At 35.8% G+C, this 14,778-nt stretch overlaps 1 protein-coding gene across 3 annotated transcripts in view; it reads right to left on the bottom strand.

Annotated features, from left to right (window-relative positions):
• The window catches only part of HECTD2 (HECT domain E3 ubiquitin protein ligase 2), an 86,758-nt gene that overhangs the window by 12,716 nt on the left and 59,264 nt on the right, over positions 1-14,778 (bottom strand). For all 3 annotated transcript variants that reach the window (XM_082339437.1, XM_082339439.1, XM_082339438.1), the window contains 6 exons: positions 13,709-13,867; positions 10,395-10,469; positions 9,606-9,693; positions 9,412-9,518; positions 986-1,101; positions 274-417 (listed from right to left, as the gene is read on the bottom strand). In XM_082339437.1, coding sequence (XP_082195563.1) covers positions 274-417; positions 986-1,101; positions 9,412-9,518; positions 9,606-9,693; positions 10,395-10,469; positions 13,709-13,867 — 689 coding nt within the window. The remainder of the gene's footprint in view (positions 1-273; positions 418-985; positions 1,102-9,411; positions 9,519-9,605; positions 9,694-10,394; positions 10,470-13,708; positions 13,868-14,778) is intronic.

The following is a 14,778-nucleotide window of genomic DNA, read 5'->3' as shown; positions in this document are numbered from 1 at the left end:
ACTATGAAAAGCAAGCTAGATTCTGGAAGCAACTACAAAGCAGTTGACTTAGCAAAGTAAAAAGCTGATGCACAGGAATTATTATCAGTTTGTATTGGTAGTTCTCAAAATTCATATAGAACCTTAAGCCATAGTCTCTCTTATTTCAAAGCCATGTTTACTCCCAAGATTTTTCTATGAAAACAACTTCAGAATCAAAGAATCCTCTAATTCCAAACATATTATTATTAGCAAAACCTACAGATTAAAAAAAATTACAATTTGGAAATTTACCAGTTAGTAGAAGTTTCATTCTTTGAGATTTTAAAGTTCAAATCAGCCATTCCTCCTACAGGTACTCTGTCACTTCCTGTGGTAAAATGTAGCAACTTCTTTTGAAGATCAAGAGGAAATCCAAGCACAACATCCCAAAAGTATCTAGAGAACACCAAAGGATATTTATATAAAATGTCTTGACAAAAGTCCTGCAGCTCAGAATAAAGTAATATAAAGTAAGCTCTAGAGAAACAACTTCCCTTAAAGGTACATAATACCCTTAATGTGAAATTGAGGAATGACAGGCTTCTAACATAAATTAGATTTTTGACTAACATCATTATAAAAATAGTCCAACAGTAGAGAGTACAAAAGCCATTTTTCTCCTATATAATTTTCCTTAGTTTTCAACACAGTGCTATTAAAAGGCTATTTATAAAGCGTGGCATCCCCGCAATTCTAGAACCAAAGTAATTTTTTAAAAAAATGTCAAATCTCTATACTTTTGTAGAAACTTACTTATATTACTTTCTCCTAAGGGGACTGCTAAGTGATTTCATATTTAATATTCTCACATTATTTTCAAGAGATAAAATAAAGCAGTGTGGGCTGTACAGTATTTCAGCTGACTTAACTTGATTCAAAGATTGTAAGTTATGCAAATAAACGAACCACATTCTCTTTCATTCCCTCTTCAGCACCCTCACTCTCAGAAGTAAAAAAAGCTCACCGTATAGTCAAGTCGGTTTTCGCATAGCCCTCATACTGCGTACTTCTCTGTAGGGCGTGCATATCCAGTTCAGGACTTCCACAGACCAGAATTTCAACCTCTTCTGGACGAAGCAGCTGCCAATAATTATTTATCAAAAATGATAAGAAAAAGTGATGATTAAAAAAAGTGAAATTGTAACTATTTTCACTGAATCAAATAACAAAAATCATGACGTTCTTAGAGTAAATCAAACCATTTTTGTTAAAGAAAAATCTCTGTTTATATTTTTCCTACTAAGGTAAGGTAGTTTTGCTTCTGAAAGTTTACAAATCTTGTCAAACTGTTAGGTTCCCCCTTTTGCAAATAATAGCAATTAGCAGTTTGCCAGAAAAACAAGCAGATGACTAAGCATAAATCCAAACTACAACTCTTCCCTGAAACCCAGCCTGAAACTCTTTCAGCTATCAATACTCCAGCATCTATTGACATGCCTGGTTCCAACATCCATAAAGCCTCCTGTGTACACTGTAGAGTTTCAGTAGTAGGTTAGTCTGTCTTGTGTTGTTCACTTGTTTTTTACACTTACATAGGTTGTCTCCCACCTAAAGAGATTACAATTTAAAAACAGAGACCTGCTATGCTATTTATTTATTTTCCCTCCCTCCACCCCCATAACTACAGGGCGTCACGGACAAAACTCAATTAGAAATCAACAGGTGCTCCATTTTCAAAGGTACTTTCAATAAACATGTGACAAAGATCACTCTAAAACAAGCTCTCTCCTGTGCAAAATAATTCACATTGAAGACCTTGCTCCCAACCCCCCTTATAAAACTGCATGGAGGTACAAATGGCTTGATGGAGTGTGCCCAGGGGAGCAGTGGTGAAGAGAAAACTACGCTTTTATCTTATGACATTTCCGACATAGTGTTCTCAACAGCAACTGACCCATACTCACACGGCTAAGAAAAAGTCAAACCAACTGGAGTCCACCATGACTCTGTTGACAAACTACATCCTGCAGGTAAAAGGCAACTCAAGAGTTGCTGGGGGGACCCCTGAAGAGGCAGGAAGCAGTTATAAACCTGTTCCTTAAACAGTCAGAAGTTGTGGCTTTTGCCCTGGAGCTTATTGTTGACTATTTTCTGTGCTTTGCCCCACAGTATTAAAGACCTGCAGCCCTTGGGCTCTCTTCATCCACTCTGCTTGGGGAAATTTTTTAAAGCCTTAAAAGACATAGTATAAGACATAGTGTAAGGTGGAGTGGGGTGGGGAGGGAATGGAGTTGACTGGTCTTTTTTCCCTTTAGAAAATTAAGGCTGAAATGAGAGAACTATTTTTATTTCTAGCTCTGCCTTTAAAAACTAGAAAACTGACTAGGGACCCTGCTGTGAAGTGCCTGGTGCGAGTCTTCCCCACGTGGCACCCTGTGAGCAAGTGAAACAAGACTAAGCACAAAGGAAAAGAAAAGAAGAAAAGAGTCTTCACAGGCTGGTAGCCAAAGAGGAAGCCAGAGAGTTTCCAAGTACATGTTGCTGCTGGCTTTGAAATGGAGGGGAGCATGTGAGAGAATCGGAGAGAGCTGGGAGTCACCCGATCCAAGTCTTCAAGGAAATGGGAACTTTAGTCCACAACCACAAGGGACTGAATTCTGCCATCAATCTACATGAGCTTGGAGGTTTGTATCCAGACTGTGAGGGAAGAGGACAATACAAGTTGATGATCGATGATTTGTCTATAGACTTCAAGCCATATCTGTGGAACTCTTTTTAACCATGCGGCTGACAGGGTCTTGGTGCTCCGGCCGGGTTATCAGGCCTGAGTCTCTGAGGTGGGAGAGCCGAGTTCAGGACACTGGTCCACCAGAGACCTCCCAGCTCCACGTAATATCAAATGGCGAAAGCTCTCCCAGAGATCTCCATCTCAATGCTAAGACCCAGCTCCACTCAACGACCAGCAAGCTACAGTGCTGGACACCCTATGCCAAACAACTAGCAAGACAGGAACACAGCCCCATCCATTAGCAGAGAGGCTGCCTAAAATCATAATAAAGTCACAGACACCCCAAAACACACCACCGGACGTGGCCCTGCCCACCAGAAAGACAAGATCCAGCCTCACCCACCAGAACACAGGCACCAGTTCCCTCCACCAGGAAGCCTACACAACCCACTGAACCAACCTCAGCCACTGGGGGCAGACACCAAAAACAATGGGAACTATGAACGTGCAGCCTGTGAAAAGGAGATGCCAAACACAGGAAGTTAAGCAAAATGAGAAGACAGAGAAATACACAGCAGATGAAGGAGAAAGGTAAAAACCCACCAGAAGAGGGTTTAAATGAAGAGAAAATAGGCAGTCTACCTGAAAAAGAATTCAGAGTAATGACAGTAAAGATGATCCAAAATCTTGGAAACAGAATGGAGAAAATACAAGAAATGTTTAACAAGGACCTAGAAGAACTAAAGAGCAAACAAACAACGATGAACAACACAATAAATGAAATTACAAATTCTCTAGAAGGAAGCAACAGGAGAATAACTGAGGCAGAAGAATGGATAAGTGACCTGGAAGATAAAATAGTGGAAATAACTACTGCAGAGCAGAATAAAGAAAAAAGAATGAAAAGAATTGAGGACAGTCTCAGAGACCTCTGGGACAACATTAAACGCACCAACATTTGAATTATAGGGGCCCCAGAAGAAGAAGGGAAAAAGAAAGGGTCTGAGAAACTATTTGAAGAGATTATAGCTGAAAACTTCCCTAACATGGGAAAGGAAATAGTCAATCAAATCCAGGAAGTGTAAAAAGTCCCATATAGGATAAATCCAAGGAGAAACATGCCAAGACACATATTAATCAAACTAACAAAAATTAAATACAAAGAAAAAATATTAAAAGCAGCAAGGGAAAAGCAACAAATAACATACAAGGGAATCCCCATAAGGTTAACAGCTGATCTTTCAGCAGAAACTCTGCAAGCCAGAAGGGAGTGGCAGGATATATTTAAAGTGATGAAAGGGAAAATCCTACAACCAAGATTACTCTATCCAGCAAGGATGTCATTCAGATTCGACAGAGAAATTAAAACCTTTACAGACAAGCAAAAGCTAAGAGAATTCAGCACCACCAAACCAGCTTTGCAACAAATGCTAAAGGAACTTCTCTAGGCAGGAAACACAAGAGAAGGAAAAGACCTACAATAACAAACCCAAGACAATTAAGAAAATGGGAATAGGAACATACATATCGATAATTACCTTAAATGTAAATGGATTAAATGCTCCAACCAAAAGACATAGACTGGCTGAATGGATACAAAAACAAGACCCGTATATATGCTGTCTACAAGAGACCTACTCCACACCTAGGGACACATACAGACTGAAAGTGAGGGGATGGAAAAAGATATTCCATGCAAATGGAAATCAAATGAAAGCTGGAGTAGCAATTCTCATATCAGACAAAATAGACATTAAAATAAAGACTATTACAAGAGACAAAGAAGGACACTACCTAATGATCAAGGGATGAATCCAAGAAGATATAACACTTGTAAATATTTATGCACCCAACATAGGAGCACCTCAATACATAAGGCAAATGTTAACAGCCATAAAAGGGGAAATCGACAGTAACACAATAATAGTAGGGAACTTTAACACCCCACTTTCACAATGGACAGATCATCCAAAATGAAAATAAATAAGGAAACACAAGCTTTAAATGATACATTAAATAAGATGGACTTAATTGATATTTATAGGACATTCCATCCAAAAACAACAGAATACACTTTCTTCTCAAGTGCTCATGGAACATTCTCCAGGATAGATCATATCTTGGGTCACAAATCAAGCTTTGGTAAATTTAAGAAAATTGAAATCGTATCAAGTATCTTTTCCGACCACAATGCTACCTGTGTCAATTACAGGAAAAAAACTGTAAAAAATAGAAACACATGGAGGCTAAACAATACACTACTAAATAACCAAGAGATCACTGAAGAAATCAAAGAGGAAATCAAAAAATACCTAGAAACAAATGACAATGAAAACACGATGACCCAAAACGTATGGGATGCAGCAAAAGCAGTTCTAAGAGGGAAGTTTATAGCAATACAATCCTACGTCAAGAAACAAGAAACATCTCAAATAAACAGCCTAACCTTACACCTAAAGCAATTAGAGAAAGAAGAACAAAAAAAAAAACCCAAAGTTAGCAGAAGGAAAGAAATCATAAAGGTCAGATCAGAAATAAATGAAAAAGAAATGAAGGAAATGATAGCAAATATCAATAAAACTAAAAGCTGGTTCTTTGAGAAGATAAACAAAATTGATAAACCACTAGCCAGACTCATCAAGAAAAAAAGGGAGAAGACTCAAATCAATAGAATTAGAAATGAAAAAGGAGAAGTAACAACTGACACTGCAGAAATAAAAGGATCGTGAGAGATTACTACAAGCAACTATATGCCAATACAATGGACAACCTGGAAGAAATGGACAAATTCTGAGAAAAGCACAACCTTCTGAGACTGAACCAGGAAGAAATAGAAAATATAAACAGACCAATCACAAGCACTGAAATTGAAACTGTGATTAAAAATCTTCCAACAAACAAAAGCCCAGGACCAGATGGCTTCACAGGTGAATTCTATCAAACATTTAGAGAAGAGCTAACACCTATCCCTCTCAAACTCTTCCAAGATACGGCAGAGGAAGGAACACTCCCAAACTCATACTACAACGCCACCATCACCCTGATACCAAAACCAGACAAAGATGTCACAAAAAAAGAAAACTACAGGCCAGTATCACTGATGAACATAGATGCAAAAATCCTCAACAAAATACTAGCAAACAGAATCCAACAGCACATTGATAGGATCATACACCATGATCAAGTGGGGTTTATTCCAGGAATACAAGGATTCTTCAATATGTGCAAATCAATCAATGTGATAAACCGTATTAACAAACTGAAGGACAAAAACCATATGATCATCTCAATAGATGCGGAAAAAGCTTTCAACAAAATTCAACACCTCTGTTTTTTTTTTTTTTTTTGCATTGCAAAATACTTCATGCATTGATTTATTTGAACAGCTTTATGGAGATATAATGCACATACTTTAGAAGGTATCCATTAAGTGTACATTTTAATGGTTTCAGTATATTTGCAGATACACACAACTATCACCACAATTTGTGACGATTTTTGTTACTTCAAAAAGAAACTCCTCTGCCCTTTAGCTATCACTGCTAATCTTCTTATCCTCCTCCTCCAGTCCCCCAGCCTAGAAAACCACTACCTCTACTTTCTATTTCCATATTCTGCTCTTTCATATTAAAAGAATTATACATGGCCTTTTGAAGGACTTCATTCACTCAGCATAATTTCTTCAAGAGACAACTATGCGTGAATATTTCCTTTGTTTTATGTCAGAATAATATTCTACTGATTGGATAAAACATGTTGTTTATTTATTCACCTGTTAATGGACATTTGGATGTTTCTCCCTTTTGCTTACTATGAATCACATTACTATAAAATTCATATATAAGTTTTGATCAAACATGTGTTTTCATTTTCTTGAGCATGTACCTAGGTGGGATTGATGGGTCATATGATAATTCTAGGTTTAATATTTGAGGATCTCCCAGACCTTTATCCAGAGCAGCTTTGCCATTTTATCTTCATTCCACCCCATATGAGAGTTCAAATTTCTCCGTGTATCCTCGATAAAACTTATTGCCTTACTTTTTGATTTTAGCCATCCTAATTGTTGTCAAGTGGAATCTCACTGTGGTTTTGATTTGCATCTCCTTGATGACTAATGATATCCAGAATCTTTTCATATGCCCTTGAACATTTGTGTATTTTACTTGGAAAAATGTGTATTCAGATCCTTTGTCATATTTAAATCGACACCTCTTTATGATAAAAACCCTCCAGAAAGTAAGCATAGAGGGAACTTACCTCAACATACTAAAGGCCATATATGACAAACCCACAGCCAACATCGTTCTCAATGGTGAAAAACTGAAACCATTTCCACTAAGATCAGGAACAAGACAAGGTTGCCCACTCTCACCACTATTATTCAACATAGTTTTGGAAGTTTTAGCCACAGCAATCAGGGAAGAAAAAGAAATAAAAGGAATACAAATTGGAAAAGAAGATGTAAAACTGTCACTGTTTGCAGATGACATGATACTATACATAGAGAATCCTAAAGATGCTACCAGAAAACTACTAGAGCTAATCAATGAATTTGGTAAAGTAGCAGGATACAAAATTAATGCACAGAAGTCTCTTGCATTCCTATACACTAATGATGAAAAATCTGCAAGAGAAATTAAGGAAACTCTCCCATTTACCATTGCAACAAAAAGAATAAAATACCTAGGAATAAATCTACCTAAGGAGACAAAAGACCTGTATGCAGAAAACTATAAGACACTGATGAAAGAAATTAAAGATGATACAAACAGATGGAGAGATATACCTTGTTCTTGGATTGGAAGAATCAACATTGTGAAAATGACTATACTACCCAAAGCAATCTACAGATTCAGTGGAATCCCTATCAAACTACCAATGGCATTTTTTCACAGAACTAGAACAAAAAATTTCACAGTTTGTATGGAAACACAAAAGACCCCGAATAGCCAAAGTAATCTTGAGAAAGAAAAACAGAGCTGGAGGAATCAGGCTCCCTGACTTCAGACTATACTACAAAGCTACAGTAATCAAGGCAGTATGGCACTGGCACAAAAACAGAAATATAGATCAATGGAACAGGATAGAAAGACCAGAGATACACCCACGCACATATGGTCACCTTATCTTTGATAAAGGAGGCAAGACTATACCATGGAGAAAAGACAGCCTCTTCAATAAGTGGTGCTGGGAAAACTGGACAGCTACATGTAAAAGGATGAAATTAGAACACTCACTAACACCATACACAAAAATAAACTCAAAAGGGATTAAAGACCTAAATGTAAGGCCAGACACTATAAAACTCTTAGAGGAAAACACAGACAGAACACTCCATGACATAAATCACAGCAAGATCCTTTTTGAGCCACCTCCTACAGAAATGGAAATAAAAACAAAAATAAACAAATGGGACCTAATGAAACTTCAAAGCTTTTGCACAGCAAAGGAAACCATAAACAAGATGAAAAGACAACCCTCAGAATGGGAGAAAATATTTGCAAATGAAGCAACTGACAAAGGATTAATCTCCAAAATATACAAGCAGCTCATGCAGCTCAATATCAAAAAAACAAACAACCCAGTCCAAAAATGGGCAGGAGACCTAAATAGACATTTCTCCCAAGAAGATATACAGATTGCCAACAAACACATGAAAGGATGCTCAACATCACTAATCATTAGAGAAATGCAAATCAAAACTACAGTGAAGTATCACCTCACACCAGTCAAAATGGCCATCATCAAAAAATCTACAAACAATAAATGCTGGAGAGGGTGTGGAGAAAAGGGAACACTCTTGCACTATTGGTGGGAATGTAAAGTGATACAGCCACTATGGAGAACAGTATGGAGGTTCCTTAAAAAACTAAAAATAGAACTACCATATGACCCAGCAATCCCACTACTGAGCATATACCCTGAGAAAACCATAATTCAAAAAGAGTCATTTACCACAACGTTCATTGCAGTGTTCTATTTACAATAGTCAGGACATGGAAGCAACCTAAGTGTCCATTGACAGATGAATGGATAAAGAAGATGTGGCACATATATACAATGGAATATTACTCAGTCATAAAACGAAACGAAATTGAGTTATTTGTAGTGAGGTGGATGGACCTAGAGACTGTCATACAGAGTGAAGTAAGTCAGAAGGAGAAAAACAAATACCGTATGCTAACACATATATATGGATTCTAAAAAAAGAAAAAAAGAAGGTTCTGAAGAACCTAGAGGCAGGGCAGGAATAAAGACGCAGACGTAGAGAATGGACTTGAGGACACGGGGAGGGGGAAGGGTAAGCTGGGACGAAGTGAGAGAGTAGCATTGACATATACACACTACCAAACGTAAAATAGCTAGCTAGTGGGAAGCAGCCGCACAGCACAGGGAGATCAGCTTGGTGCTTTGTGACCACCTAGAGGGGTGCGATAGGGAGGGTGGGAGGGAGACGCAAGAGGGAGGAGATATGGGGATATATGTATATGTGTAGCTGATTCACTTTGTTATAAAGCAAAAACTAACACACCTTTGTGAAGCAATTATACTCCAATGAAGATGTTAAAAAAATCTTTATTATTTTCCTCAAGAAAAAAAAAAAGAGAAAGCTTTTTTTTTTAAATTTTAAAAGCCTATCTACTAAAATATTTAAGGAATTATTTGTCAATATCATAGTATTACAAAACCTAACTGAAAGCATGAAGTTTTAAACTCACCATTAGGGCATTTGAAGCACACACACTATGAAATCCATAATAAAATGCAGCAAACTGCTTATAGATGGATTTGTTGAGAAGAAAGTCAATATAAAGCTGTACATATTCTGGAAAACAATTTTATATCTGTTAAATAGTAAAAGTAAATGGCAAACACTAATGCGCTTTAATTAAGAAATCGTGTTTTAACTTACCTTTCCTATTTTGATTGGTAACTGGAATTTTATCACCACCTGGCTTTAAATTATAGGACTTAATTATGCCGAATTCTTCTTGAAACACCTGATGGGAGATTCCAACACAGCATATTTATTGGTATGGCTGATATGTTAACAGACTTCAGTGAACAGGTTTGTAAAATTTAAAAAGAAAACATTTTCCCCCCTCTTCTAAATATACAAACTACAGAATGGCTAGGCTTTTGTGATATTTGTATTAAGAATAGACTCGTGAAAGCATTTCAGGGTAAAAGAGTAGGGCCTTAACCCTCTTGAATACAGTTAAATACTTTACTGATGTTAACAAAATTTGCACGGCCATTTAGGGAAGCACTCAGGTCTTTGGAGTCATGTGGATTACTATAACTTCCACCTCCTGATTATTGTCAGGGGAGTGGAAATGAGAGAGTTTTGGTCTGATCGATTAGCTTCTGCTTCTAACTTCTTGCATTGAAGCGACAGAAGAGGCTTGTTTTTAGAAGCTGAAAAGCTCTGAGAAAGTAACTGAGTCAAGGGCATAGGCCAGGTGCGTGGCAGAGTACGCTCACCCTTGCTGACGTTCTTTAAGCACTTTCCTTGACTGCTCACCTATATGTGTCTGCTTCTCTATCTCTACTTTATCAGGTTAAGATCCTTTAAGATAGGGGGTGGTATGTACTGATCAGTCCTTGTTCATCTTTTCTAATGATGGGTGTATGGTAACAAAGGGTATTTTTCACATATGAAATACCTGGTTAACAGAAAGCTATTTGCCCTTAAGGATACCTGAAATGTTGAAAAGAAATCTTCTTCAACATTGCCTTCATATGACAGGAGTTCACTTAATCCATGGGCCAACTCCTATAATGAGAAATCTGTTATCTGTGTTTTTAAATCAAATAGTACTACCCAAAATAGTTAAGCAGATCTACTACAGTTCAGTTACATGTGAGACAGAGTAGATAAACTCAGACTTTGAAATAATGATATCTGATATATTTTTTTCCAGGGCACAAAATGCTGGTTAATGATTTCTACCATGTAAAAGGCTTGGAAAAATTTATTGGAAAAGGTCACATAAAGGAAAATACCCAGTTATACCCACAGAGGCATAATTCTGGGGTCTATTCTTATTCAGTGAGCTAAGAGTACAGTTTCCATCATAATTCACTGCTATCTGTAACATCACTGTTTATGAATTTGCAGTATTTCTCACTTTCAGTTTATATTCTTAAAAAACTCTGTTAATGTTTTAGGATTCAGCTTTTAAACATAAAAATACACAGTTCATACATGTTAAGTGGTTTTTACATTTCAGTTACGGTGCCTTCCTCTCCCAAGAACAACTTGAGAACACTGGAGGAAATATTTTCCTACATTGTAACTCATGATTTCCCTGAACAGAGATTGAAAAATAGAAAAACTAAGCCAGTATTTTTTACAATTTCAGGTTTTAGGAAAAAAAGGTTTTTAATTTATTTTAAATATTAGTAGAAAAGATAAGGAACAGCATGGTTAGAATGATCTTACACACTTTACATATTAAAATTTCCATTCCATTAAAATAAGAAATTTTAAAACAAATCTAGGCTGGCATAGGTTCCGATATGATTTTCATCATTTGTTTCAATTATTAATAAAATTATGGATGCTGAAAATTATAATTGGGAGATTTGCAGTTTTTTAAACAATTCAAAGGACTAGTAGATGAATCTAATGGAAAGTATTTACCATCTTTCAAAGATTAAATTTTTAATGATAAAATACAAAGTCAATTAGGTAGTAAAGTTATATACTCATCTGCTTTATTCAGGACTGTAGTGCCTTTTATTCCCAGCCTTTGTATTTTCAAAACCCAATTTCTGTTGATTTGTTGTTGTTGTTGTTTATCTGTACTTAGACTCTTAACTGTAATATGTTATCTCTAAAATATTAATTACCCATATAGTTCAACATCTTCATAATTTTGTAAATGTAAAATTAAGAGTGTGTGAAGATACAGGCTACTGGTTTTACACACTGTTTGAATACCCTGGTATTATTTAATAGAGCATATTTGAGAGTGACTTAAGCAAAAAGAAAAGAGCTATTGCAGTTCCTGATTCAAGGTTACACTTAGCCTCTCCTCCATTCTCAACTAAAATCCTCAAGGGTAATTTTCACAAGGCTGTGTGGGGAAGATTTGTTGCTGCTGCTGGACAGTTCTGATGCTTTGAGTCATGGATCCATCTCTATAGAGCCAATGGAGTTTTCATTAACATGGTCATCGAAAAGCACTGGCCTATTAACACTATATTTATTGAAGGCTCCATCATTGAATATTTTGCTTACTTTCTGTATTTTTTGTCCTTATTCACAGATACTGTGTTTAAATTAAGAAATGTATCACTATAGGTTTCCCTTTGCTTTCCTGTTTACTCTTCTTAAAACACATAGTGTACAAATACAAATGGTAAACAAAGTACTGAATAAAAAAGCACTTAAAACTTTTTTATAGACATATTTTACCATATATGAAATGGGAATTAGGTGTTAATTTTTAATAGATGCCATTAATAAATCAATAATCCATTTTTAAATTTTAAAATAAATTCCCCACATTCCACTATCCTAACACGGCAGTTTTCTTGCTTCCTTTCAATCTTTATTCATGCATGCATAGAGACTCAGTTTTTTCTACAGTTGATCTCATAGTATATGCACAATCTTGATTCACTATTAAAGAGGCAATATAAGAATATGAAATTAACTCAGCATCACCTTCAGCTCCATAATATAAAACAACGTATTGGTATAGTCATTCATAAAATATCCATTATTATTAATTTAAAAAACCTGGATCTAAATGAGTCAAATTCAAATAGCTTTAATTATAAAATTAGACAATTTATTGGTAAAAACCAATAATAAAATTAGGAAATTTATTGGTAAAAGATCTGACAAAAACTGCATATATGGGACTAAAAAAAATCACAGAAATCTAAATGAGAAGGTAGCTCAGCCATTAGTATATATATATTATATACTAACTAGTATATATTTCAGTGTATAGATATAACAGTAACTCCCATTGTTACACAAATAAGGAAATTAATTGAATCGTCCAGGGCTCATAGGTAGTGTGTGGCCAAAATACAAGACTATAAAGGGCAAATCTTGCAGTTTCTTAAGTAGAGTCTGCTCTATACCTTTTGTAATTTTTTCCAACTACTGAGTCTTATAAAAATATAGATTTAGGCTCTTAATCTGAAAGAATCCAAACCAACTTCCAAAAATGTGTCTGATATCACATGAAGAATGGTTTTCTAATTAGTCACATGTTCTGGAGAGGTTTCTCAACTTTGATAGGAAGGTTCCAACCCTACACCAAACTCATTTGACCATTCAAACACAGAGATATTTAAACAGGTCCTTAATCCACATCCAGGTACTTACTAAGAATATTATGGAGAATTCTCTGCTGACCAATGGCTATCAAAACCCAGCTGTAAAAAGCATTATTACTGTAGGGGATTTTCAGGATGATGTGTATACTATCCATTCTTCTACTAAATTTTAACACTGGATTAAACTTGATGATTGGAAATCTAATTTCTGAATTGAGGAATGTTATCAGAGACAGGCCTGTGAAATTCATTAATTTCATTCAGGGATGGTGTTGCAGGTGTTGTTAACGATATTGCATAGTGACACGTTAATAAGAATCCACAGGAGCAATCAAGTACTAAGTACTTTATTATCTCACGTAATCTTCCCAGTATGGAAGTTTTACTATCCCATTGTTCACATAAGGAAACTAGAGCTCATAAACATAAACAACTTATCCAAATTCACAGAGCTAATACGTGGCAGAGGCTGGATTCAAATCTCTGCCCCTGACTCAAAGCCTGTTCTACTATGTTAGAGGAACTTAGAAGTGCTGCAAAGCGGGTTATGTGTCTCTATAAGGAAGGAGAAAATTAGACAAAAAAGGAGATGGGTTACAAAGGTAGAGGGAAACCATATTTAAACATAAGAATAGCGTTAGGAGGAGAGAGACTACAGTAGAAGAGAGATGATCTAGAATTAAGGGATAAGATGCTAAACGACTTTATACTTACAGGCATAATTTGACACAGGTCATCGGTGGTAACACTGCAGATGCCTACTGGCATACTTTGGTCATTAGGAACGATGGGAGGGCTCAATAATTTCTTGTAGCAGCAGGGGGGGAAACGAATATCCAAAGTAATGCTGTTATAAACAGCTAGTCCCATAAGCTATGCATACTAAATGTTAAGCATTAACATAAAATCCATGACAACAAATGAGTTTTGAATTATGCATCAGTCTATTTCTTGCATACTTCTTTCAGATCTAACACTGACTTTCTAATTAATCCCACATACTTCCTCTTTCCTTTCATTTATTTTCCCTTTATTCTACATAATATGTTGATAATTACCAAAAATCATGTAAAAAGGAGAGGTTCGGGCGAGAGTATTTAATGATTTCCCTAGAAAAGTTTATCTAAGATCACAATAGATAGCAATTTCATACATTTCTATAAAGTACTTAACATATAAGAAAACTTTCTAAATTTAAACAAAGATGTAGGTGATTTCATAAGCAGCAGCAATTTATTCAGAACTCACTGCAGAACAACACCATGGATTTTGGTGATCATTTTGGCTATTTTAAAACTAAACACAGGCTATGTAGAGAGAGCTGTATTGAGTAGGCCTATGGATACACACACACAGACGTCTACATACACATGCACTACTGATAAGCTAACAGGACAATTAATCTGCCACAGTAATACTTGAAAGACTTATTACTTGGAGTTTACTCAAAGTGTTAAAGTTAAAAAGCTACAGATGTTATATTTATAAACTTTGCCCAATTGTATTTTGTTTATCAGTTATATAGCAGAATGTAATTTATCCATTTGCTATAAAAGGTGTTTTAGATCAAATTTCATAATATTTCAACTGTCAAATAAACATTATAATATCAAGTTCTTAAGGAAGTCAAATTTTATTGACTTAAAAGGAAATCTAAATATATGGGCTGGATAAATTATTGAAAACAATTTAAAAGATTAGAAGACAGCCAATATTTTAATTTGCTAAGGCAGAATGAAGGCTAATAATAATTTAAGGAATAGATATGTGATTTTACAGGTAAC

Source organism: Balaenoptera borealis, assembly GCF_965194805.1.
Source record: "Balaenoptera borealis genome assembly, chromosome: 10".
In the NCBI taxonomy this organism is placed as follows: Eukaryota; Metazoa; Chordata; class Mammalia; order Artiodactyla; family Balaenopteridae; genus Balaenoptera; species Balaenoptera borealis.
The sequence above is the reverse complement of the archived record's forward strand: the minus strand, read 5'-3'. Positions and strand labels throughout refer to the sequence as shown.